Consider the following 24,021-nt stretch of genomic DNA (forward strand, 5'->3'; position numbering starts at 1 on the left):
TTAGCATTTGAAAAACAACACAAAATAGCTTGTGTAGGCGAGGCCAGAGGCCAACTGTACTGTAAATGGGTTTGAAAGGTGAAAAATGAAGGTGTGCATCAGCAGAGTGCTCTTTCATCTGTATGCACGCACCTCTCTGCATGTGAGAAAAACATAATTTGCAGTGTAAATGCGAGGTGATTTATAATGGAATAGGTCAAATATAATACAATCATTATTTTTAGACAAATCTGCATTGCTGCCTAATAGAATAGACGTCTCAATCTGTTTTTAAAAAGGGCAACAAACAAGCTCAAGCAGTAAAGTGCTGTATAAACCAAGCTGCTGATCATCACGCAGTCATGGAAGATTTTGAGACCGCCTATTCAAAAAACTCTTCTCAGAGAGATGCATCGGTTCAGCAATAATGTGGCCACCTGTCACCTCCACGGCAAATTAACTTGCACTAATGCAAAACCTCAAGAAGAAATCACTGCTTTTAATGCTCACTGAGGCCACTTTAGCAGGCTCTCATTTCATTTGCTGGCATGAATAGCTGCCATGTACTTCTTGTTCCTTCAGAATAATTTGAAGCGGGGCGTGTGCAGAGCTGGAACCTAACAAATGAGGTTTGGTGAACATCTGCTATTGAAGCTTGGAAAGGGAATCCATTTAAACAAGATAACAGTTTCAAAGAGGTGGCACAGCTAAAAACAACCATCTTACAATACACTTACTGGCCACTTCATTAGGTATATATTTAACTGCTCATTAATGCAAATCTCTCATCAGCCAATCACATGGCTGCAACTGAGCACATTAAGGCATGCAGACATCATCGAGATGACCTGGTGAAGTTCAAACTGAGCATCAGAATGGGGAAGAAAAATGAACATGGCATAGTCTTTGGTACCATATGGGCTGGTCTGAGTATTTCAGAAACTGCTGATCTTCTATGGTTTACAAAGAATGGCCTGAAAACATCCAGTGAGCAGCAGTTCTCAGGGAGAAAATGCCTTGTTGATGTCACAGGTCAGAGGAGAATGACCAGACTGCTTTAAGCTGATAGGAAGGCAACAGTAACTCAAATAACCATTTGTTACAAACAAGGTATGCAGAAGAGCCTGGATGCAAATGGGCTACAGCAGCAGATCACATTGGGCACCACTCCTGTCAGCTAAGAACTGAGGCTACAGTTTGCATGTGTTGGATTTGCATCATAGATGAGCAGCTGACAAATCTGGAGCAACTGCATGATGCCATCATGCTAATGTGGACCAAAATCTTGGAGGAATGTTTCCACCACCCTGCTGAATCTATGCCACAAAGAAAGAAGGCAGCTCTGAAGACAAAAGGGGGCCCAACACAGTACTAGCAAGGCATTCCTGACAAAGTGGCCAGTGAGTGTATGCGTCACATATGCAAAGGCGCAGGTTCAAATCTTTAAGCAAAATAATGTGCATTTCTTCTGCATAATTATTATTATATCATCATATTCTAATGTAATTTTTTATTTCAAACAGTGTGCAGAGCAGATCAAACACATTTTTAATAAGTGCAATTAAGATGCATGATCAAATACTTATAGTTCTTTACTTCAAAGGTAGTTTACTGTGACAGTACACTTCAAAAAACAACAAAAGAACAAAAAAACTAACAAAAAAGCAACCACAAGACACAGTAAAAAAAATGCTTTTATGCAGACTTTCTATGAACAAAGGCACTGATATTTATGGTACAAATGAAGACTGATTACTTCCACAGATCCTCCATAGCGGCACCAGTTATCATTGTTTAACTGGAAACAGATTTACATGTAGTTATTGCTAGGTTTGTGCACATACGAAAGGTCCCGAGGAAGTCGTGTGGCAGTTCTGATCTCGCTCCTCCCACCTTCCTTCTTGTTAGTATATATAAGGGAAGATCCTGTAAGGGACACGTCGACAGTATGTATCCCAAGCTAGCCCGTATTTGGCCCTACACTGTCTCTCATCACGGGCTTCTCGGTGAATCAGCAAACTGGTGAAGTATACGATGTAGAAGTGAGGCAGAAGATGTGAGAATCCTGAAGAATAAAAAAGCATAAATGGTGACAAATATAAATGACAGAAAGAACAAGACAATATCCTATGATTCATTAATGAATGGGTGAAATAAAAACTAGTACCTTCTTTTGCTATTGACATCAGCATTCATGATTTACATAAAACAAGCTGCAATCAAGTGTACAGCCTCCTCTTCAAATAGCAGTAGACTTTCTATTGAGTCAGTATTATACAAAAGCCCTGCAGTGAATACCAGTCTGATTAAGCTTTAATATTCAGAGTTGATTCATCACGGTAATCTGTTTTTTTGACACTGTACTTAGTGTTTCAGAGTGTTACCCCTTGTCCCTTTTGTCAGTATTTCCTCAGTCCAGGTCTACAAGGGCCAACTGAGACTATTTGTTTGTGTAGCTTTCATCTGTCATCATATTTTTTTGAGTGCATAATTATGCAGTTTGTCACTTGTGTTACAGCAATAAAAAAAAAAGAAAGAAAGCAGAAACTAAAGAACACATCTCAATTACAAAAGCAGAGAGACAAATGAGTCACATAAAGCTGAATATCAATGAGAATGTATCAGCTATTCAAAAGCCTGACAGTCACCATTTCAGGAAGTGAATTTTTGACACAATGAGGCAAATTAAAGAGGAACAAAGAGAACAATCTGCTGCTGCCTTTGTTGCAACTGCACCAGCTGTAAATATAATACAACTACTTAATAAGGACATAGAAGTAGTCTGAAGAAAAAAAAAATCACAAGGGCCATTAATAATTTATTTGTACCAACCAAAATGATTATAAAGGTTTGCATAAAATAGTTGCGACAGCGCATTACGGCCTGTGATGACCCACTCCGCCCTGCCTTCCTTGTGGCCTGTTTGGGAGGCAGGTCTCATGTGCAGGCACTGGAGGGCTGGTGTGGCTCGTTTCCAATTAGTGACACTGGCAACACCTGGGCCCAGTGTGCCAGAGCTCTGACTACACACACCATGGTTCATTTAAGTTCTGCCCTTGTTCCTTTCATTTAAAATAAACAGTCTTTTAATTAGCTTTTGTGTGCATCTCCCTTTTTGTTATGGCCGTGCAGCCCGGTTTCTGACAGGTCCGCTGAAGGTAAAGAAAAGAAAAAGAAGCAGTGGGGTAAATTCTAAAATTTCAACAATAAACTTAAGTTGTAAACTTAAGAAGAAGAAAAAAAAAAGGCAAATTTACTAGAAAATTGCTTCCCTGCACCTTTGGGTCAGTGAACAGGCCCTGACTGCCATTTGTCATTGAACACCAATTCAGAGTACCCAGCCTTCATAGAGTAACTGAGTTAGGTGTTGCAGGCCATTCAGTCCCTCTACAACTGCTGCGAGAGCTTGGTCCATATTGCTGGCAATAAGTTGGACTTGTTTCCTGTGGGTGTTTCATAACTTTTATGGACAGAATTTCTAGGTGTAGCCAAGTGGCAGAAGGCTTCTGCCCCGGTGGCCTCAGAATCTCATCTCTGCTTTTTGCGGATGATGTGGTCCTGTTGGCTTCATCAGGTGGAGGCCTCCAGCTCACACTGGAGCGGTTGAGCCAAGTGTGAAGCAGTGGATATGAGAATTAGCACCTCTAAGTCTGAGAAAAGGGTGGAGTACCCACTCCGGGTCAGCAATGAGTTGTTGCCCCAAGTGGAGGAGTTTAAGTATCTTGTGATCTTGTTTATGAGTGATGGAATAAGGGAGCGGGAGATTGACAGATGGATTAGAGCGGTATCTGCAGTGATGTAGACGCTGCACCTGTCCTTCATGGTGAAGAGAGAGCTGAGCGTGAAAGCAAAGCAGTAGATTTACCAGTTCAAGAACAAGATCACAGATACAAGTGGCAGGAATTAGCTTCCTCCGAAGGGTGGCTGGCCTCTTCCTTAGAGATGGGGCAGGGGTCGGCAACCCACGGCTCCGAAGCCGCATGTGGCTCATTCAGGCTTTAATCTGTGGCTCTGTGCGACTCGCGGAAGTAAATTAAAAGTATCCAATTGAAGTGCATTTTTTTTTGTCAGTTCGGTTTTTGTTGTCATTTTAAATTGGAACATTATTGCGATCCTTAAATATTAAAATAAAATCATTTTATTTATTTATTTTAGTTTCTCAATATATGCGTCACTCACGGTAGCCGCTACCGGAAGCCGGCTTCCGCTAGTATTTGCGACTCTCACTGTTTTGTTTTCTGTGAAAACCGGGTTCAAATGGCTCTTTCCATATTAGTAGAGCCACTGCTCCTCCACATTGAAAGGAGCCAGTTGAGGTGTTTCCAGCATCTGACTAGGATACCTCCTGGACATGCTGGTAAGATTATATCTCTTGGCTGGCATGGGGATGCCTTGGTGTCCCTCTGGATAAGCTGGGGGAGGTGGCTCGGGAGAGGGAGGCCTAGGTTTCTCTGCTTAGCCAGCTGCTCCCGCCACCCAGCCCAGGATAGGCAGAAGAAAATGGATGGATGGATAAAAAGCTACAAGCTTGTTTTCATTAAAGCAGACAGTCTACGTAGTGAAACACCAAAGAAAATACTCCATGTGTCATCACTTTTAACAGACAAAAGAGAGTGAATACACTGTTGGGTAGCTGCAAACATGACTCCACATAAAGACCACTCTTAAGACCACTTTAAAGGGGTCACTGTATGAAAAATAAATCAGTCCTTCCCACCTAACCCTCTCAGATCACCTGCTTTGTACACTAACTTTATTATATGCAAAATTTTTCCTTCATATTATGAACATTTTCCAATTTATTTGCCCTTAAAATACATAAGAATGGGCCAAAATGTTGTGCTCTGTAATTTGCTTTATTTTCTCCAGTACTTTTATCCTTCATGACTTCATAGGTACAGGACGGATGTGAGATGGGTGGCTGGTCAAAGCAAGTTTTAGCATCTGGAAGGTCTCTATTTGACCGACATTTTGAGACAAGACTCATCTTGTAGTCATGATTCCTTGTGTCAAAATTCTAATGTAGTCATTTTCTAAGTGAATGCAGCTTATGGCTGTGAAAAACACAAACAGCATTGGTGTTCAAAATCCTTACAAACAGAAGGAGCTGGATCACAGAGGCTCTCAGCATTTAGTGTGGGCCAACAGATGAGGACACTGCACTGAACAACAGAGTCATGGGAACCGAATGCTCCCTTTCTAAAGTTTAGTAAAGTGAGTAAAAGGCAAATAACTCCAAGCTGAAGGAGGATCCAAAGATCTAAAACTTCTGGAGAAAAACCCAAGTTAACAATAATTGGAGATAATTTATCTGATGAGCTGGAACACTCCCCTTAAATGTCTACTTATGCCACACATCTTTGTTTTCCCTCCCTTTTTCTCTGGTTGTCAACCTGCCAGGTCCCTGCTGATCCTTAGTGAGGCCTTACCCCAAACCTGTGGCCTCGCTTTTTGCTTCATTCTCAATAAATGTTTATCATTTGTATTTGGGCTTGGTGTCCTTGTTAGTGAATGCAAATATAAAGATTTAAATAGAGCATTTAAGCATTATGAATTTCACCAAGAGTTACTCTTATTTCTGGCAGGGCAGCAGTACTGTGTTGTAATGTGCTGTATTGTATTTTATTGTATTGTATTGTGACTTGTTTCTGTTATTGTCTTTAAAATCTGTACAGACAGAAATCAGTGAGATTAACAATGAGGAGCTCTACGCTTCTTACATTCTGATAAAGTCTTCAGGTAATGCCAAAGTAAAGTGTCAGATTTAAAAAACAAAGGATTTTATAGAGGATCATTAACACCACCAGCCATCATTATCTATTCTAATAATAAACCAAGGCTGAAGATGATTAATACTTAGCCTGACATTATTTTCTTATCCATGACTTCACCCACATTTTCTAAAAAAAAACCTCTGTTATGTCAGTGTGGCCTTCTAGCAAGACAAGTCAGGCAGTGGGCTTTTAAGATGTCTTACCACACGGAAGGGACCATGCGAGGGCCATGAGGAGGTCACCAAGGTAATTGGGATGACGAACAAGACCCCACCAGCCAGACACCAACAGCCGCTTCCCCGTTGCTGTGGCAATGGTCTCCAGTCCTGTATGGAGTCATAAAGCACACAGATATTTCTGAGTAAGATTTACTAACTCACCCCCCCACTTATCTCAGTGTGTTAAAAGATAGAGAGAAAATAAGACAAGAACTGACTTGCAACAGTTGGATGAGTGGGGTCCCGCCTGAACTGATTCTTCTGTGAGTTGGATTTTCTGAAAATGTAATACCCAACACCTGATGGAAAACAAACAAACAAAAAAGTCATTTTCAGCCACAAAATATCACACTTTTTAGCCTAGCAGAAAAGAGCTGACACACGAATACCATTCAGTGCTATTATAGCTGCAGCCTTGAGTAAACTTAGGGCCTGTGGGTGCATGACCAGGAAGGCTGCCTGCAGGCTGTATGTGAAGGGAACCCAGGCCAGATCACCAAAAACCAGCATGAAACCAAAACCATCATGCACAATGTCCATGGTGGTCAGAACAGCTGCCTGTTACAACAAAGTTTAGCGGACGTTAAAAAAAAAAAAAAAAAGCGATTAAAAGACAAAAAAAGACAGCGGTCTCAATGTGCCTCTCACCTCGTTCCACAGAGCATCTGCCACATACAGCAGCTGGAAACTGTTGACCAGAATCATGGCGAGGGAGGGGGAACCTCGGAGCTCCACCTCCTTCATCAGCATGCCGAGGTTAATGACCACCTGAGGGGTCGTGAATAATGATGAACATAAGTGGGGCTGTGTGTTTCATTTGCACTGATAGACAAATTCCTTCAGTGATCATGAGATTCACACCTAAAAAAAAAAGCATGCTATCATTATTCTACTATTTATTTGTGTGATAAAAGCTTCTTTTAGCTGCTCTCTTATTCACAAGGAGTCAAAAATCACACGTGCCATTCTCTGTCATTTTAAGTAAGAACATTTCTTCTGATAATTTGATTATAAAGACCTAATCTGTGTGTTTAGGAACATTCAATATACTACATTAAATGTCAAGGCTCAGCCTTAATCACTCCACAATCCACAAGACTCCTCATCAGTGTATGCACTCCTCAGTACGTGAGGTCATTTGCAGGTCTGTTTGAGAACAAGTTAACAGGTTCTCACCTGTTATCTTCTTCACCTCCTCTGACAGACAACCTCAATATGAATGACAACTTGCAATCAACTCTGCAATCACATCATATGTGAGTTCTTTTGCCCATTAAAGTAGCAACTAAATGTCCCGTTACATTTTAACCTCTGAAATTCAGAGTGATGTGCGTTTCTCTGGCTCGCTGTCTTTTTAGTGCCCAAAATGAAAGCCCAGACTAGGCACTGTAATCCATCATTTTATTTCACAATGAATGTGCTGAAGCACAGAGCCCAGAGAACAAAAAAAAATGTGCAAATAATTACAGCATGCATGTCAATCAATTGTCTGCCATTTGACTAGTCGAATAAATGATTAATAAATGCGCTATCACACTCCAAATGCTTTCTGAGTGAAGGATATACTGTGGTTGTATTCATTCCCCAAACAGCTGTCATTTATGTTCCCCATGAAATCCATATACTGTGTCTATTTTTCTGATTTACATGAGAATGCATAAACACAATGAATATGTCATACTCTAGCTATGAACACCCCCATAACTCAAACTGCATTATTAAGTATGAAGCTGATTTATATCTAAGAAGCAATATGTTTGGCATTATTATTCCAAATCCGAGGAATCCATTAAATTATTAAGAAAGCCTTTTGTGGTTTAATATTTTGGACTTTATCAGCAACTGTGAAATACTGAACGTTAAAAGAAAGTAGTTTGGACATTCGACAGGAAATGAAAATATCCCACACAGTGTCTGTAGCCAGTTGGTGGAGGCTTTTTCTGGGTTCTCCCACGCACATGGCTTTAAAGCATTCACATGTGCAAAGGTTTTTCCTTTGTACACTGTAAATACAAAGGAAAACGACTCATTACATCAGTGTTTCACAGAGTGACTTTAACCTTCTGCTGTCTCAGTGCTGTAGTTTTTGTTACTGGCGATGACGATGAGAACCGTGCTGTCATTTTAGGACTCTTATTTGAGTTTCTACAATAGATTTAGTCTCATTTAGTCTGATGACTCAGACGCAGACAGTTACGTGCTCCCCGGTCCTCCAGCAAATGTCTTACTGTGTCAGGTCACCAGGGAGAGAAGCTTCTGATTGTGACTGTGTCAAACTCACAGACTGCAAATTATTATCAAAGATCAGAGGAGAGCAACATCGCCACCTATTGGTCATGCTGGGTTCTCAGACAGGGACGACCATCACTGTCAGTTAATGCAATTAGTGTGAATCTGGAAGGGCGCTGCATACTTACAAATATATCCCGACAGATTCTGATGTTTGTTGATTTTTATCTATTGTTAAATTACATTAAATACACCAAAATAAAAGCATCTTGGCATCTAGTCTGAGACAGTTTTCCAATTTGTGACTTATAGGGTACTGGATCTATAAACCATTTATCCCAAATCATGAATGCGTCTAGATTTTTAACTTTCAACAATGGCAATGTGAATCGATTAGTTCGCTCTTCCACGTTAACTCACCCAGCCAATCAGGCCTGGTCTGAGCTCACAGAAATACTTCAGGTCAAAATTTCCAATCCGGGGGTTTAGCTCGCGTCCGATGAAGAAGTCATAGAAGGGATTTCCTAAATTACATCCAAGAGACAAATGTGTTAAATAAAAATCACATGCTCTAATTACATGCTGTAATGAAGGCTGAAAAGTAAATTAATAAGAGCTCTGAGTTACAACACATTTGTCATTGATTCTATTGGGTAATTGCTATTTCTATTCAAAAGCTGTTCCTGTGTAATGGTTTCTGACTACACTGTTAGGTGCATTTTCACTTGAGGCATTTTGACATGTCATGCAAGGAAATAGCTTTAATTTATGGCTCCATTTAGATGTGTCAATGCAAGAGTCAATATACTGTGCATGCTGGCTCCTGCGGCTAGTTCCACCTCTACTTTCTCCAACCTACATTCTGTGTAAATTTAATATCACAGTATGGCCTTAAAAACAACATGCTGTTGAAGCAGAGAGTAATCTTCTCAGAGCCTGAACCGCAGAACTGGATGCAGCCGAGTGCAGTGTAGCCAGGGTTAGCTTACTTGATGCATGATGCCTACAAGCTCCTGTTGAGCGTGGCTGTTAGATAATTACCCACAGGAATACACAAATCCTCCAGCAAACAACAAAACAGGCCTGTGAATGCACCGAACACTGCCAGCCGCTGGGTTTAACAGTGTTTTAGCACAGATTCAACCTTCATTAATGATCCTCAACGTCTCACCTGTGTTTCCCCCCAAAGCGAGTGCATGGGAAGGAGCCCAAAAGGAGCGGATGTAGAGGTAGATGGAAAACAGGAACGACACCACTATTGCACATACTGCCAAAGGCAACAGCAGCTCAAACAGATACCCCAGAGGAGCCCCGAGCCCCAGTAACAACATCAGGAACACACCGCTGATGCACAGGCCATGAAAACCTGAGGGAGGGAAACAAACAAAACTAAATGTTGTCGCCTGGGGGAGCGAGATAGGCAGACTGACAAAGGCTGTTATAGGGAAAAGGGCAAAAGTTGGAAGAGTTGAGAATTATGTAACATTAGTGAATTTTAAGATCAGACCAGGCAGAGAGTACATTAAAGTCAAGTGTAAGACTTCAGCATAGATGTGAAATATTACAGACAGTGCTGCAGGACTAGAAATTGTTTGACACTTAAGACTAAGATTTAAATCTGTTTTTTTAATGCATACAGATTCAGTCCTAAATAGAAATACTTGTAGTTATATCACTCCCCACTCAACAATACCATTTATGGGATACTTGAGGCGTGTTCCATCTCTGAGCACTAATCCTTCAGACACCTGCAGGCAACAAACACAGAAATACAACAGAAATCATGCATACCTATTAGCTAACTTCAGTGTCACAAGGTCAGTCAAAGAAAATATTCATCAATTTACAACTGGAAGTCTTACATTTTTTCAAGGTGGTCATATTTATCAGAATTCTGCAATTCTTCTAACAAATACCATCAAATAAAAAGCCGGGACATTAATATTACTATAGAAAATATCTAGAAACTAAAATAAAGCACCAGTCAAAAGTTTGGATACAATGTGTCCAAACCTTTGGCTAAAACTCTTGTAGCAATAACAGCTAAATATACTGTAGCGACAAAAATTTCAGAGCAAGATAAGAGTCATGGGAAAATTAAAGTTTTTACAGGACTCTACACAGACCTGTGAAAAAATAACTACATCCTTACAGCTTCTATAGGAATTAAGGGGCAAGAAACAGCCAGGTGCTGCTGTACAATGCTCAGAGAAATTCAAAAAAACCCAAGAGCTCCATCTCAGATATTACAGGTCTCAGTTAGCAAAGTTAAAAGTCCATGACAGCAGAACTAAAGGATCATTCACAATTATCAACAATTCCAAAGCGTACAAACCATACACCGGGGGGAGGGGTTAACACCCAATGTACGCTTTTCAAAAAGTTAGAAAATGTCGGTCAGAACTATTTAAATTGAGCGCTGCCGCCTGACCGCCAATGTCCGAGGCATCCACTCACTTGTAGACCACTGCACTATTGCGTGGTCTGCAGCAATATGGCCTCCGGTCTGGTGGATCAGTTCAAAGGCTTCATTGAATTCTCTAAAATAGGCCATCATCAATTCACAGAAAGACTCTACAGACGATATTAGGCAGGAACAAGCTGTGAGTGTGGCGCAGCAGGTGTGGAAAGCAGCCAAAGCTGCCAGAGATAAATTCAACAAGGAAGTGGAAGCATTGTTCCAAAAAGCCGAATCAAAAATGGAAACCGTAAACCACAGAAAATGATGATGGATTTTATTCAGAAGGTATCTACAATAATTCTACATGTTCCTGGTATATTGGTTTTTGAATTTTTTGTTGTTTTTTATTTATTTATTTTTAATTAATTTATTGTTTTAATTAAAAGAATTATTATTTTCTTTTTTTTATTTGATTTTTTAAATTTATTTTTGTTCGTAATCTGGTGATTGGTGGCCGGCACTGTTGCCAACTTTAGTGTAAGAAAACTCGCTGTCGGCTGTCTCAAAAGTCGCTAGAGTTCGCTAAAGGACGAATTGAGGTCCGGGGGGTGTTTTGAAGTAAAACCCCTCCACCCCCCGGGCGATGCCATAGCTTAAAAGGGACACAGTATGAGCGTTGTATGTACATAAAACATGGCGACAGTGGAGGATTTCTGGTTTCCAGTGTTGTGCCAAAAAGTGATGTATTATCTTTGCTTATATTGGTAAATAGACTGTGATGCACAGGATTTATGAAGGGCTTATATATAAAATGAATAAATGACTTGTTTTGCAAATATATTTATGACTCTGCATTATTGTATCAACATTATAATCAGTCTTTTTTGGCTACTCTTTATAGTGTGTGTAATGTTATAGTTGTTGCTATTTCTGCAGCCCTCTTGGCCAGATCTCTCGGGGAAAAAAGACATTTTTAATGTCAATGATAGTTTTTAACCCTCATTAATAAAGAATATATGAAAGTCACTTTGCCAAGAAGTCACTGCAGCTTCTACCTTGTGACAGGAGTGTTGTTTCTCACTCAAAATGATGTAATATCATTTATGAGAGCTATGTTTGACACATGTTTCACAGATTTTAGGCCAAAAATTAATCTACAGTAATTTAAATACAACCAATAATTTTTTTTTTTTGACAAATACCGGAAACCACTTTTTGGCACAACACCGCCATATCTCCAAAACTCTACAAAAGTCACTGATGTCACTGGAAAAAGTCGCTAAATTTGTTGCTAGTCACTTTTTGGAAAAAAAAAGTCTCGGGGGGGGGGGGGGGGTAGAAGCTGATTGCAGCTTCACATGGTAGAAGCTGATTGCAGCTTCTACCATGTGACGGAAATTTTTTTTATGACTCAAAATGAATTGATATCATTCATAAGAGATATGCTTGACAGATTATAGGTCAACAAGTCATTTACAACAATATAAATACCAGCAATTTTTTTGGCAAACAACGGAAATCACTTTTTGGCACAAGACCGGCTATTCAGATGACAAACTGCTCCACTGCCACTGTGTACAGCGTGGCGGCATGCACATTTTGCATATATACAGTGTAGTACACATTCACATTAAAATTCAAATCAGTTTATTGCACCCTATAAATTCTAATATATAGGTATATATGTTTATTACAGGGTGTACCCTGCCTCTCGCCCTATGACAGCTAGGATAGGTTCCAGCCCTCCTGCGACCCAGAAATGGGTAAGCGGAAGAGAATGGATGGATGGATTTTTATTAGTGCAACAATACAATGTTTTAATAGATAGGAAAGAGTATATTTAATACCAAGATTTCCAGAATTTTTCAACACCAGGATGTGTTTTTAATACTTCCTATTACATTAAAATTCCAAAGAACCAGGTAAAATTAAATGTCATGAAAATTCTCTTTTTTTCTTTGTACACTTTGGGAAATGTTGATAATTGTCAATGACCCCTAAGATAAGATAATTATTTGTCACATGCACAGTTTAACATGGCACAGTGCACTTTGAAATGCATTTTGTACCTGCAGCTGATAGTAAGTAGTAAAAATATATAAATAAGCAATTCACACACCACGGCACAGAAGATAAAAATATATAAATATCTAGGGCAGGACCTTAAGAGCTGCACATAAATGAACGTCCACAGACTTCAATGAAATGAAGCAATGTGGTAAAGAAGAGTGGGCCAATTCCTTCACAACGAGGTGAGAGACTGATAGGTCATAAAAGAAACAAATACTTCAAGTTAATACTTCAAAACACCCTTCCTAATGCAGTATCCATCATTTTAAGTCACAGTAAATGTGCTAAAGTGCAGATTCTACAGAACAAAAATGTGCAAATAATTACATCATACATGCCAGTCAAATAATTGATTAATAAATGTGCTGTCACACTCCAAATGCTTTCTGAGTGAAGGATACTCTGTGGTTGCATTCATTGCCTTTCCAAACAGGCCATACTTGATCAATTTATATTTTTTTATTTTGTGTGCCGTGACGTGTGAATGAAGGGGAACGTAAATTGCCACTAAGGTGGTTCTACACGCTACAAAATGATGGGATGTACTATAGTTTTTTCACAGGACTGCAGAAAGTCTTAATTCACACGACTGTTTATAAACTTGTATAGAAAGAGATAACTCAAAATTTTCCAAATGAAAGTTAATTTCATAAATAAATCGACCCATCCTTAGTCATTTCTCTACAGTCAGAAATCAACTTCACGTGTTCTGCTGCAACTAATGAATCGGGCTGATGAACATGCCATACCGTTCCTAATGGCATCAAATAGATGATTGCATGGAGAGCAAACCACCCCAGGAGAAGCACGGGGGCCAGAGGGTCCCATAGCTGGTCACTTGAGGGGAGGGGAGGTGGCCACTGGAACAAACTGGCCTCAGGAGATCGACTCACACAGATCAGAAATAGCACTGTCAACGGAAGAAAGATGGGAATGGATACAGCGCCTGAAAGACAAATACAGATACAGTAAAATAAAGGGCTAGATGTGTGTTTAGACAACATGGCTGACACAGCAGTGGAAGAAGAAGAAGCACTGTAGACATGAAAACTAGTGAAACAGCATGAATGGAAATTTTCAGAACGTAGCATGTCCTGACCAGCGAGATGAGGCATTGTAGCGCATTAATAATGCAAATGCACATCAAGTGTAAACATCAGTACAGTCAGATGTGAAGTCTGTGCTGAGCTTAACTGGCAAAGCAAGAAACAAAGCATCACGTACATATCCTGTTTTTTTCTTTTAATTTCACTTCAACGATAATATATCTGATGTAGGTGGCTGCGATGATTCTCAATTAGAGCTGGAATGAAGAGTCATGCGCTGTGATGACGCTGTGATGCTGGTGATTGTTACTACAGTGAAACATCCAACGTCTTATTAGTTTTACTGAGGCATCTATCTTATGATCCACCAAACAACCTGTGCAATTTAATAAAACAACACATTTTTGACAGTGTCTGACTGTGCATCATAAATAGCACATTAGTGTAAATGTTCTTTTGTATGTCAGTTTATTTCTTCCTTTTATAAAATCAGGATTTTTTAGTTTCACCTTTCTGCGTAATTTGAGTATGAATGAAGTTTATTGCCATGTGGGTGAACAAGTTCACACATTGGAAATTGCAGTTACAGAACACCATCCAAGAATACACAAAACACAACACACATGGGGGGATATGTGTCCTGGGGTCATGCAGCCGACTTGCAGCGCTACCTTTGGCAGGAGGAGAAAACAACACATCATGGGGAAGTTAGGTTAAAAAAAGGTCATCTGGTACAGTGCTCAAAAAGAGCACTATACCAGGGTCCAAAAAAACCACCTTAGCAAAGCATTTGCACATGTAAAGCTAGGACAGCGGCGGTAGGTGAGGTCAGGTCAGGAGGGAATGCAGACGGAGACGAGAGGTGGGGGCATTGTGGAGCCAGATGCCAGGTTCCAGCCAAAACAGTTCGCTGATAGTGGTGGAATTTCATCAGCGGCCGTGGTACACCAGACCCAGCTTCACAAATCACAACGCGGAGTGGGGGGAAGAGCAGCCGCACACAGAGCCCTGGAGAGAGACATGGTTGCCAACCCAAGGCCGGCAGGGGAGCCGGCCTTGGTCCTGATAACAAATGTTGTTTTGGAACAGGCTGCTTGTTTTTCCAACAGCCTTCAGTCTTACTGGGAAACCATTCAAAAATCCAATATTCCAAATTCGTTGATTGCCGTCCTCACTGTGCAGAACCGAACTATATCTCCTGATCTAACCCCTCTCGCCTGCGAGCCCGCTAATCTTGCGGCTCAGGTCCACCAGGCTTTGAGTCTGAGTTTGTACGGCTCTGCTCAGCCCTTCCACCTGGGTCGGCAGCCTCTGCAGATGTCGAACCGCCGTCCAGATTTTCTTAATTTGCCAGTAAAGCAGGTATCCACCGAGCCCAAACAGAGAAGATACCGCTAAATGCTGCTTTTGTATATAAAAGCAGCATTTAGCTGCAGGGCAACCCAGATAATGTGATAGTCCTGCAACTGTAGACAGCAGTATGAACATCAGAGTGCATGAATCAAAGGAAAGAAAAGGTTCTGCTTATTTTCTGGTTTAGTGCAGCAGTGGCACATTTTGCTGTCCAGTACTGTGATCATGGCAGTGTGATATTAAATAGAACCAAAGGTAGCTACTGTAGTGCAAAATTAAGACACACTGCTATGACTTACCCAGAGTTCCTCCAAATTCCCTGTGTGTGTCATGTGACAGTTTGTGTTTAAGTGCTTGATCGTTTGGTGTCATTATTGTGCTCCTGTGGAGAAAAAAAAAGAAAAGTAGACTACATATTAGCTACAAGAAGTTTAAAATGACAACAGGATGGCAACTTTGCATACATTTAACAATACCCCCCCCCCCCCCCCCCCCCCCAATTAAGAACCTCTTTAATCAGGCCACAGAAAGTGCAACTTTCAAATGCAAATACAGAAGTATAACCTTAAGATAATTTTTTTGAGGATTTTCAATTTATTGTATGCACCTGTTACTCGAGTAATTTAACAGCAATCAATATTGAAAAATTATTTAAGATTATTTAATTTCTGTACAGAAGATATGATCAGCACACACAATATGAATATTTATTACTGATTAAAGACTCAGTTAAACCCACAGAAGCGCTGCTCAGGTTTGACTGAGATTTACACCAAACTGTACAAACAAAACTGTCAAGAAAGTGAACAAGACTTCAAAGACATCCTTTACCTCAGTATAATCTAAAACAGGGGCTTTGTCCTGTAGTAAAGTATTTGTATATGATTCTATTTTTATTTTTACGCGAGCAGACGATCTAAGTATTTCTTCCACAGACGCACACTGATCAGACAGAGCATCCTTTAACATGCTGCATTCAAATACTCTATAGGACACTAAACAGTTGGTTTAAGAAAGGAAAAGCAAGAGAAGTAGTCGAAAGGGTGTATAAGAGTCACCAGAGTCATTATAGTTTGATTAAAAACATTTTGACATTCTAATAAAATATTAAATTGCAGGTTATGTTGCACGCCCGTACTTGCTCTGCTGAGCGGCATAAATAAGTCAAAGCTTCCTTTTGTTCTGCTATGAAACATGACACATAGTTCGGTTTGACCCGTTACCTGGTACAATGATACGAATGCGAGAAACTAAAAACACAGAAAATACAAAGAGTGCAAATCTGCGGTCGCGTTTAGGGTCTTACCGGTTCCTGCCAAGCGGGATGTTTGTATTAAAGCACCCCGTGCGCGTCTATCCATCAACCTGCGCACAGAAACGCCCCCACCTACGTTCCCGGAGCACGAAACTGATCCTGAGCCAATCAGGTGTTTCCGCGGTTGTCAGAAGAGGGTGGGAGAAAAGGTTTTAGCCAATCAAATGCGTTCGTAAGATGGCGTCAGCCGCACCTTTCAGACAGTAGATCTTGTGAGAAAAAAAAAAAAAACTTTCATACTTTGTTATACTGTTAAAATATACATTATACATACAAAATATACATACATATGCATCTTATTTATTACTCTCTCACCCATAAGATGCATACCATGTATGTTGTGTACCTTACCGGCTACAAATGTATATAGTAATTTTGATATCTGTATATAGTGTTTTGATGAGTGTGTGTGTGTATGTATATGTGTATTGATATTGATATATTTTTTTATATATAGTGTTTTTCTATTCTATTTCATTTGTTTTATTCATCCTTTCATTTTCTCTGTACTGAGCTGCTGTAATGTGCAAATTTCCCCTTCGTGGGATCATTAAAGTTTTATCTTATCTAAAAACAGTATTATATTCACCAAATGATTTCAAAAGTGTAACAACTTCTGAATCCAACATTCATACACTTTTATTGCAGAGAAAGAAGCTACATTTAAACTTTCCTATACATGGAAACATGCCCACAAAACAGACTTATGCAACCTGAAGCTAGCAGGTAGTGACTCACATGAAATCAGAAAACAAATTATTCAGTAAGCCACCCTTAAAAAATGATTTATTAATATATGTGATTTGCACAGGACACAGCTCTTCTCTTTAGTCATTAATATTCTGTATTCATGGTCAGCCTTTTTTCCTTCAAGTGGAAAAGGTGCTAAAAGTTTTAGCTTGCACAATGGATAATTCAGCCTTTTCTTTCTTCTCCTTCTTTGAATGAGGAGGAGATGAGATGATTTTGTTAGTCTGCAACAACTACAATATCAACCAAACGTTGTGCAGGCTCATGTGGACTTGAGGTACAGCAAGTGTTATTTAATCAAAGTTATTCTTATTAGTGCTGAAAGAGTAATCATTTCTGACTCTCATTCGATCTGGATCAACACAGTTGATTTAACAGAATAAATGTTTAAATTTGGATGCATGATTCCAGTGTAATTCCAAACTATTTCTCTGAGCCTTAACCTCTTTCACAGATCACTTCAATCACACTCTGTTCCATCGGTGCAGGATCCAGGCAGCGGTGCGCAGCGCTTCCCACTATCTCATCCAGCAGGAAGTGCACGAGATTCTCGTCTGAAACAAAGCGCCACAAGTACATCTGCAGGTAGTGGCAGTCTACCTGGATCTGCTGCAGCCCGTAACGGCCAAAGGTGCGCAGACGGACACACTCCAGGAACGTTTTTAAGCTGATTTTGATAATTCCAGTCATCACAGACACCTGGGGAAACAGACAGATGTGTAAGTGAAAATGTAAGATTTTTTTTTTTTTTTTAAATGAGGACTACCTAAAGATCTGCACTCACCTTGTTGAACTCCACTGAGCTAAAGATGTCAATCCTTTCAGAGAACAGCTTGTGTATGTTACTCAGCAGATTGGTATCCATGGGAGCACTGAAGATACACAAAAGACACATGCTCAAGTAAATGCACAATTTAAAAACAATGTTAAGAATGATTGAAAATGCCTATGAAACAACTGACCTTCATTGAAGTGGTAATGATAATACTGCATCTGTCTTTTATTTACAATATTTTAACAACTGTGTCATTATTTTATCCTAACATTTCCAAAATTTCTCAGCCAAAACAGAACAAAAATAATAAAAACCCATATGTGATTTTAAATTTGGTTTTGCCCCCCTTATAGGTAGTCTCCTTGGACAGCCGTGCACCACTTCTAGTATTTTCAGGTCACTCTGTGGAAGTCCCGTTCTGGCCACTTGCATGTGTGTGTGTGTGTGTCTGCAAAGCACAGTGGATCTCCTCCAGTGTGTCTTGTTTACTTGCGTTTTGTGGAGGTTATGAGGAGAAAGTCACAAAGAGCCAAAACCTGTGAGTAGGGTGGCCATAAGACATTTTCACTGTGAGGTGTGCTTGCACACCATGCAGTTTAATTTGACCAAAAAGCTTATTTTCAGATGCCTCAGGACATTAAAGCAGAACTCTGCGCAGACGGGGATGAATTCACAGCACAAACCCCTCTGAATGTTGCAAGTAAATTACAAGCATTCTGCACTTTGCATTGTTGACCCTTTGGGCTTGGACATTCCAGACTCTTCTACTGAAAACTCCTGTTTGGCTTCTGGGTTGTAAGAAGAGACCCAGCTTCCATTGCCAGCACTGATCAACAATAAAAATCAGACCCGTTTGACACAGAAGTTGATTTTGTTGAAATTACAAACGCACAAGTGCAAGTGGTCACAACAGAATACCAGAAGTAACAGAAGTAAATCTTTAAATCTTTTTTTTTGTGTGTGTGTATATGTGTATGAAGAGTGGCCCTCCTAATTTAAAGCTGAAAACAAGGTGTTGACACAGTGTTCCCTGTTTTGTTTTTTCAAATGTCAACCGTGATCGTGTTTGCAGAAAATAGTCATTGTTAGTCTGTTTAGTGTCTACACTTTCAATTTACCTTCTGTCATGTCAGAAATTGCACAAGAACAGTATTGCGTCACTTTTCTTTCTTATCAAGTCCAACAGTCACATTTGGATCTGTGTGAGAGCTGCTTTGAAAGTTTGAATTTGAATACAAGCGTGGTGTGGCAGGGATGGAGAATGATTATCAGATTAATGAATTTTTACCTATTTCTATATAGTTTCTACAGTTTTATAGCTCTAATTTGATTCTTTTATTAGTGCAAATCAATTAAAAAACTTTATTCTGTGATCACCTAATTTCATTTTCTGCACACTAGAGTCTACTCTGGTGCAGTGTTGTAAACAGAACAAAAAAAGAGCTGAGCTATATGTGTGCAGCTAAAGTACCTTGGGGTGTAGCTGGCAGCATAGCGGGCTTGCTGCCTGGAGCTGCTGTAGACAGAGAAAGTCCTTTTGCTGGAGTCACTGCTGTGCGCTTTCCTCACACCCTCTTCATACAAGAGACCAACCTATAGTGCAAAAGGTTCATAAAACAGCCCATTCATATGTAATCATGAGTGAATAAGGACAGTGTGATTGAGACAGTTTCAAAACCCTCACCTGCACATCAATCGATGTGGTGTCCTCTACTACTCTCTTCATGACAGCACGGACATTTCTTGGCTCGATGGTGTTAACCCAGTCTCTGGTTTCAACGCTCTTTCTTAACATTTGGGAGATGATCAGACCCTGAACCTAAAGCAAAACAAAAAAAATGAAGAACCTGAAATAAAATACTGTTTCACTTTAATCCAAGGTAAAGGCTGTCGATGAAACACCGACCTTGACATAATGGTTGAGTAGCTTCTGTGCTGCCTCCCTGGCTTCTGCACATAAAGTTGTAACAGGTGTCACGGGACTGTGGTGCTGAGAGAGAGCAAAAGAGAACATCTATATTATCATCTTTGGTAGGGAGACTGGCTGAGTAGAGAGGTCAAAAACATAATAGTTAGATTTCTCTGCCTTTCTGTAGTGTAATACCTGTACAAGGAACTGTTCATCTGTGAGCGTGAGTATGTAGGAGATAGTAGAGGTCTCGTAGTCCAAACAAAGGCGAGACAGCAGCAACAGAAGGGCTGGGGGAGTTGAACCTCCTTTGTCTCCGGCGCTCTCACAAAACTGCCGAGAAGACTGGCACACAAACTTGATAAAGCTCACCACCAGGCTCTCACGTACACCCTGGCTGCAGAATTCACCCTACAAGGGGGAGACGGACACAAACAGGCATCACTCGCATGGTGCAGAAACAACAGTAACAGGATGTCACACATTAGTTTACTCATATGAAAACTACGCGAGGTACTTGTGGAGTTTTGGCACAAAAAACAAACAAACAAAAAAAAAAAACTTTTCACCTTGAAGTACGGCTTGTTGGAGAATGTAATGTCCTTAGCTGTAAAGAGATGCACTGACGCCAGCACTGACTTAATCTGATTGAGAATAGAGGCTGACAGGGAGGAGAGCAGCTCTGGCAGGCTGGTTGGAGCATCTCTGCCAGAGGCTGGCCCAGCCACAGAAGCGCCAGCCACAGAGAGACGAGGAGTTGCCAGAGCCTGCCTCACATCCGTCAAGCTGTCCATGTAGAAGCTCTGCAGAGCGGAGAGGTACTGCTTGACTCTTTCTGTCGCTGCCTGTATCACAATCTCAGTCCCCTTGTTTGGCACGGCTGAGCCTGGCAGAAGTTTGGCCACAGCCTGAAGTCTGCGGTGGAAGCGGTCCAGTGCACGTACAAGAAGGGAGTTATCTCCAACCCCTTTCTCCTCTTGTATCCTCCGCTCCACAAGCATGAAATATCGAGACGCCAGATCATCCACAAAGGCATGCAGCTTGCCATTTGCCATCTGGGGAATATTTTTGGATGCTAGCTCGCCTGTTTGAGCATGGTTGATAAACAGTTCTTGATAGGAAGTGATTACTAAACATAAGCTGCTCACAAATTCATTGCAGCCTCTGTCGATGAATTCCAGGATGTCAGTGTTTGAGGCGGGAGAAGCCAGAGAGCTCGTTTTTGGGGAGCTATCAGTCGGCGATCCGGCGGCTGCTGTAGACGATGATCCGTGTGCGGAAGCATCTTTCACGGCTGAGGTGGACGGTCTTATCTCGGCTTCCAGGCCCTGGAGATCTGACTCAAGGCGAGACCGCGCGTGGCTCAGGAATTTATCACATAGCTCTTCTGCTGGCTCATCCAGCTGTAAAAGAAGCTCCACACACTCGGATAAATCTTTGGCACTTGACCCACCATCCCTGTGAGCACAAGAAGAAGACATACAAACAGAAATGTAATGAAATGTGTGATCCCCCCCCCCCTCTGTGGTTTGGTCAGTTCTGGCTTTCTCACCAGCCTCTTGTAAATGGAACTTCTTTTGTGTAATGTTCCCTCAAGGTGGCATCTCTGATCTAACTACAGCTAAACTAAAAACTAAAACTAGGTGTGAAAAAAAAAAAAAAAAAAAAAAGTAGACTGTGAAAAAAGAAAAAACTAACTGAAAAAGTATCAAACAAAACTACCTAAAATAAAACAAAAACATATAGGATGTGTCTTTAGTTTTAGTCTTTGTCAGCTTGATGAAATTTGTCAACAAACCTGACCGATGAGGCTTCTGTCCATCTGTTTACTGAGACTCAGACTGAGTCAACTCCCTTGCTGTCTTTGTTTTATATCTATTCTGAACTTGTGTAAAAATGCCCCTAACCTTCATATTAAAATTAAAAAGGTGTAAAACTAACAACGAATATATATTTAATGAAAACTTAATTTCAAACAATGAAAAGTGAAACATGCAAACCAACAATTGAAACTGAATTGTGGAGAAGGATTAACAAGAATGAACTATAATAACTAATAATTGTCACCTGAACTTCTGTCGAAGCTCCTGTGCCAGCTTGTCCATGATTGCGTGACAGTCATCCTGAATTCCCTTGAACGAGGGCAGGTGGCTGTACTGCTGCAGCACACAGCGGGCACGGCGGTGGGTGTTCACTGCCTGAGCATAGGCCTGCAGCTCCAAACACTTATTTAACCTTGCGGGCAGTTCAAACAGAAACTGCAGCTTCCTCAACAGAGTGTGAACACCTGGAGTGATACAGAGTAAGAGAAAATTTATTATTTTTATTTTTATTTTTATATATATATGAATGAATGAAATCACTAAAAAGTCCTTGACTTCTGTTTCAACCAAACAAACTGCCAGTTTAGGTCTTACCAGAGAGTTTTGTTATCTGCGCATGCTGGTCTTGTAGTGTACCGCTGATCCGAGCACTGAACTCAGTTATTGCAGCCATGTTGGCAGACAGGCAATCCATTTCATCTTCCATCTTCTTGAAGTCGTTCTTCATCTTTCTTATGGTGTCTGGCAAAAAGAAGGAAGGGAGGATATTTCAGCTGTCCAGGTTTCCACAATTTGGCGTCAGGTTGCATTACAACAGCAGTGTGTGTGTGTGTGTGTGAGATGTTCCATTCACCTGTAGCAGATATAAACTTGTTGTAGTTTTCATATACCAGTGTCTGCATGTCACTGTCCAAAGAGCGGATCTGCCTGACCATGCAGGTCTCCTGGTCCATCAACTCCGTAAGAGAGCACTCCCTCCTGAGCTGGATTTGAATAATAAAAAAAAAAAAAAAAAAAAAAAAAAGCACCAAGGGCCACACTTAAAAACAGTTCTCGTAAGACATCGCATGATTTTAAGTTTTTGTTGGTTTAGTGGTCATTTGTTTCTTCTAGTTACTGATATAGTATTAGTGCTGGTTCATTTATACTGTTTAGAAAGCAAGACAGAAGTAGTGCTGTATTTTACAGCCACTTACAGCTTTACCTGTATGCACAGCGACAGTAAAACTGGGACAAATAAAGGAGGCATCCTGCTGTTTCATTTAACTTTGCAGCAAACTGAACTGTGTATAGTTTTGCTGCTGTCGGGCTCTTTGAACAACAGGGTTAGTTTTTAAATTTCTATTATTTGACATGAAGGTTACACTAAAGTTATGAACCAGTCCAGCTCTATGAGCCACGGAGCGGATTCTCACCTTGTTGAGATAATGCTCCGGGTCAAAATGCGGCCCATTGATATCGCAGGGATCCAGGGACTCCGGCTGCTCCGGGGCCTTTCCTTCTTCATTCAGCCCGTAGTAGAGCTTCAACATGCCGTGCACCCGACGCCTCCTCCCCGCGTCTTCAGGGACCGGCACCGAGCCCTCGTCCATACTGAACTGCGGCCAGCTGTGAAACGTTTAAGGTAAAAACGACGATAAAGAAAGGTGACGACAGACCAGCTCACAAGAGACAAGCTGGGAAACGCCAACTTCGCGCTCCCGTGTTACTGATGCGTGTTTAGCTTCGCTGCCAACTCTAAAAACGAGTGTTTTCAGGATAAATAATCAGAAAATGGCATATTTTCTCTGAGACAGAAGCAGCTAGGTGGAAGCGTTGTTGTTTCCGGGTTTGTAGCCTATCCGGTGTTAAATCGTCAGTGTGCGTAATCGAAACAGCCAATTAGAGCAGTTTGTTATACAGGCTGCTTTTATTGGCGCAGCCTGTATAAAAATGGGTGTATTTTATATGTGAATACCTTTTGTTAATTTTTTTGCCAAAAACATATAAAGTTGATAGTTGTTTGTGTGAGGTTGTTATGTACACGACTGCGCATGTCCTAAAGTGCTTAGATTGAAGGAAACTTCAATTTTCTGTTTGTAGAGGGCAATTAAATTAACTTAAACCAAAATATACTGCACGCATATAATAAATGAAGTAACAGATGCAGTAATCTGATATGATGAAGAGAAATCAAGAGCAGAGACTTTGGAAACCAAGAAAAACACAAAGAAAGGTTCATGTTTTGAGTGCTCAGAAGGGAAAAAAAAACACATTTATTATGATAAAAGACGTAAAATGTGACAAAAGTCTATATTGAATCATGAATGATAAATTTATAGAGGAATAGTATTCTGGGATATAGCTCAGATATTTGAAAATGATTTGCAAATATAGAAA

The 24,021-nt window shown here is 40.5% G+C and overlaps 2 protein-coding genes across 3 annotated transcripts; both read right to left on the minus strand.

Moving 5' to 3' along the window:
* Positions 1-1,522: 1,522 nt before the first annotated feature.
* On the minus strand, positions 1,523-16,455 carry tm7sf2 (transmembrane 7 superfamily member 2). 2 transcript variants are annotated; one of them, XM_030746680.1, is made up of 11 exons: positions 16,377-16,455; positions 15,370-15,452; positions 13,421-13,617; positions 9,894-9,948; positions 9,372-9,566; positions 8,621-8,724; positions 6,620-6,739; positions 6,361-6,529; positions 6,190-6,270; positions 5,957-6,079; positions 1,523-2,044 (listed from the first exon to the last, which is right to left on the minus strand). In XM_030746680.1, exons 2-11 carry the CDS (start codon positions 15,440-15,442, stop codon positions 1,884-1,886), a joined length of 1,278 nt encoding a protein of 425 aa, XP_030602540.1. In that variant the 5' UTR covers positions 15,443-15,452; positions 16,377-16,455; the 3' UTR covers positions 1,523-1,883. The 2 variants fall into 2 exon arrangements, with proteins under 2 accessions (XP_030602540.1, XP_030602541.1); XM_030746681.1 differs by lacking the exon at positions 16,377-16,455 and adding an exon at positions 16,294-16,358.
* Positions 16,456-17,023: 568 nt separating this feature from the next.
* On the minus strand, positions 17,024-23,465 carry vps51 (VPS51 subunit of GARP complex). Its single transcript, XM_030746629.1, has 11 exons — positions 23,058-23,465; positions 22,496-22,625; positions 22,237-22,383; positions 21,887-22,106; positions 20,389-21,277; positions 20,015-20,230; positions 19,817-19,900; positions 19,595-19,729; positions 19,382-19,503; positions 17,920-18,007; positions 17,024-17,834 (listed from the first exon to the last, which is right to left on the minus strand). The coding sequence occupies exons 1-11, from the start codon at positions 23,232-23,234 to the stop codon at positions 17,574-17,576; spliced, it is 2,469 nt and encodes an 822-aa protein (XP_030602489.1). The 5' UTR covers positions 23,235-23,465; the 3' UTR covers positions 17,024-17,573.
* Between the last annotated feature and the right edge of the window lie 556 nt (positions 23,466-24,021).

This window comes from Archocentrus centrarchus, chromosome 14, assembly GCF_007364275.1.
Source record: "Archocentrus centrarchus isolate MPI-CPG fArcCen1 chromosome 14, fArcCen1, whole genome shotgun sequence".
NCBI classification, from domain to species: Eukaryota; Metazoa; Chordata; class Actinopteri; order Cichliformes; family Cichlidae; genus Archocentrus; species Archocentrus centrarchus.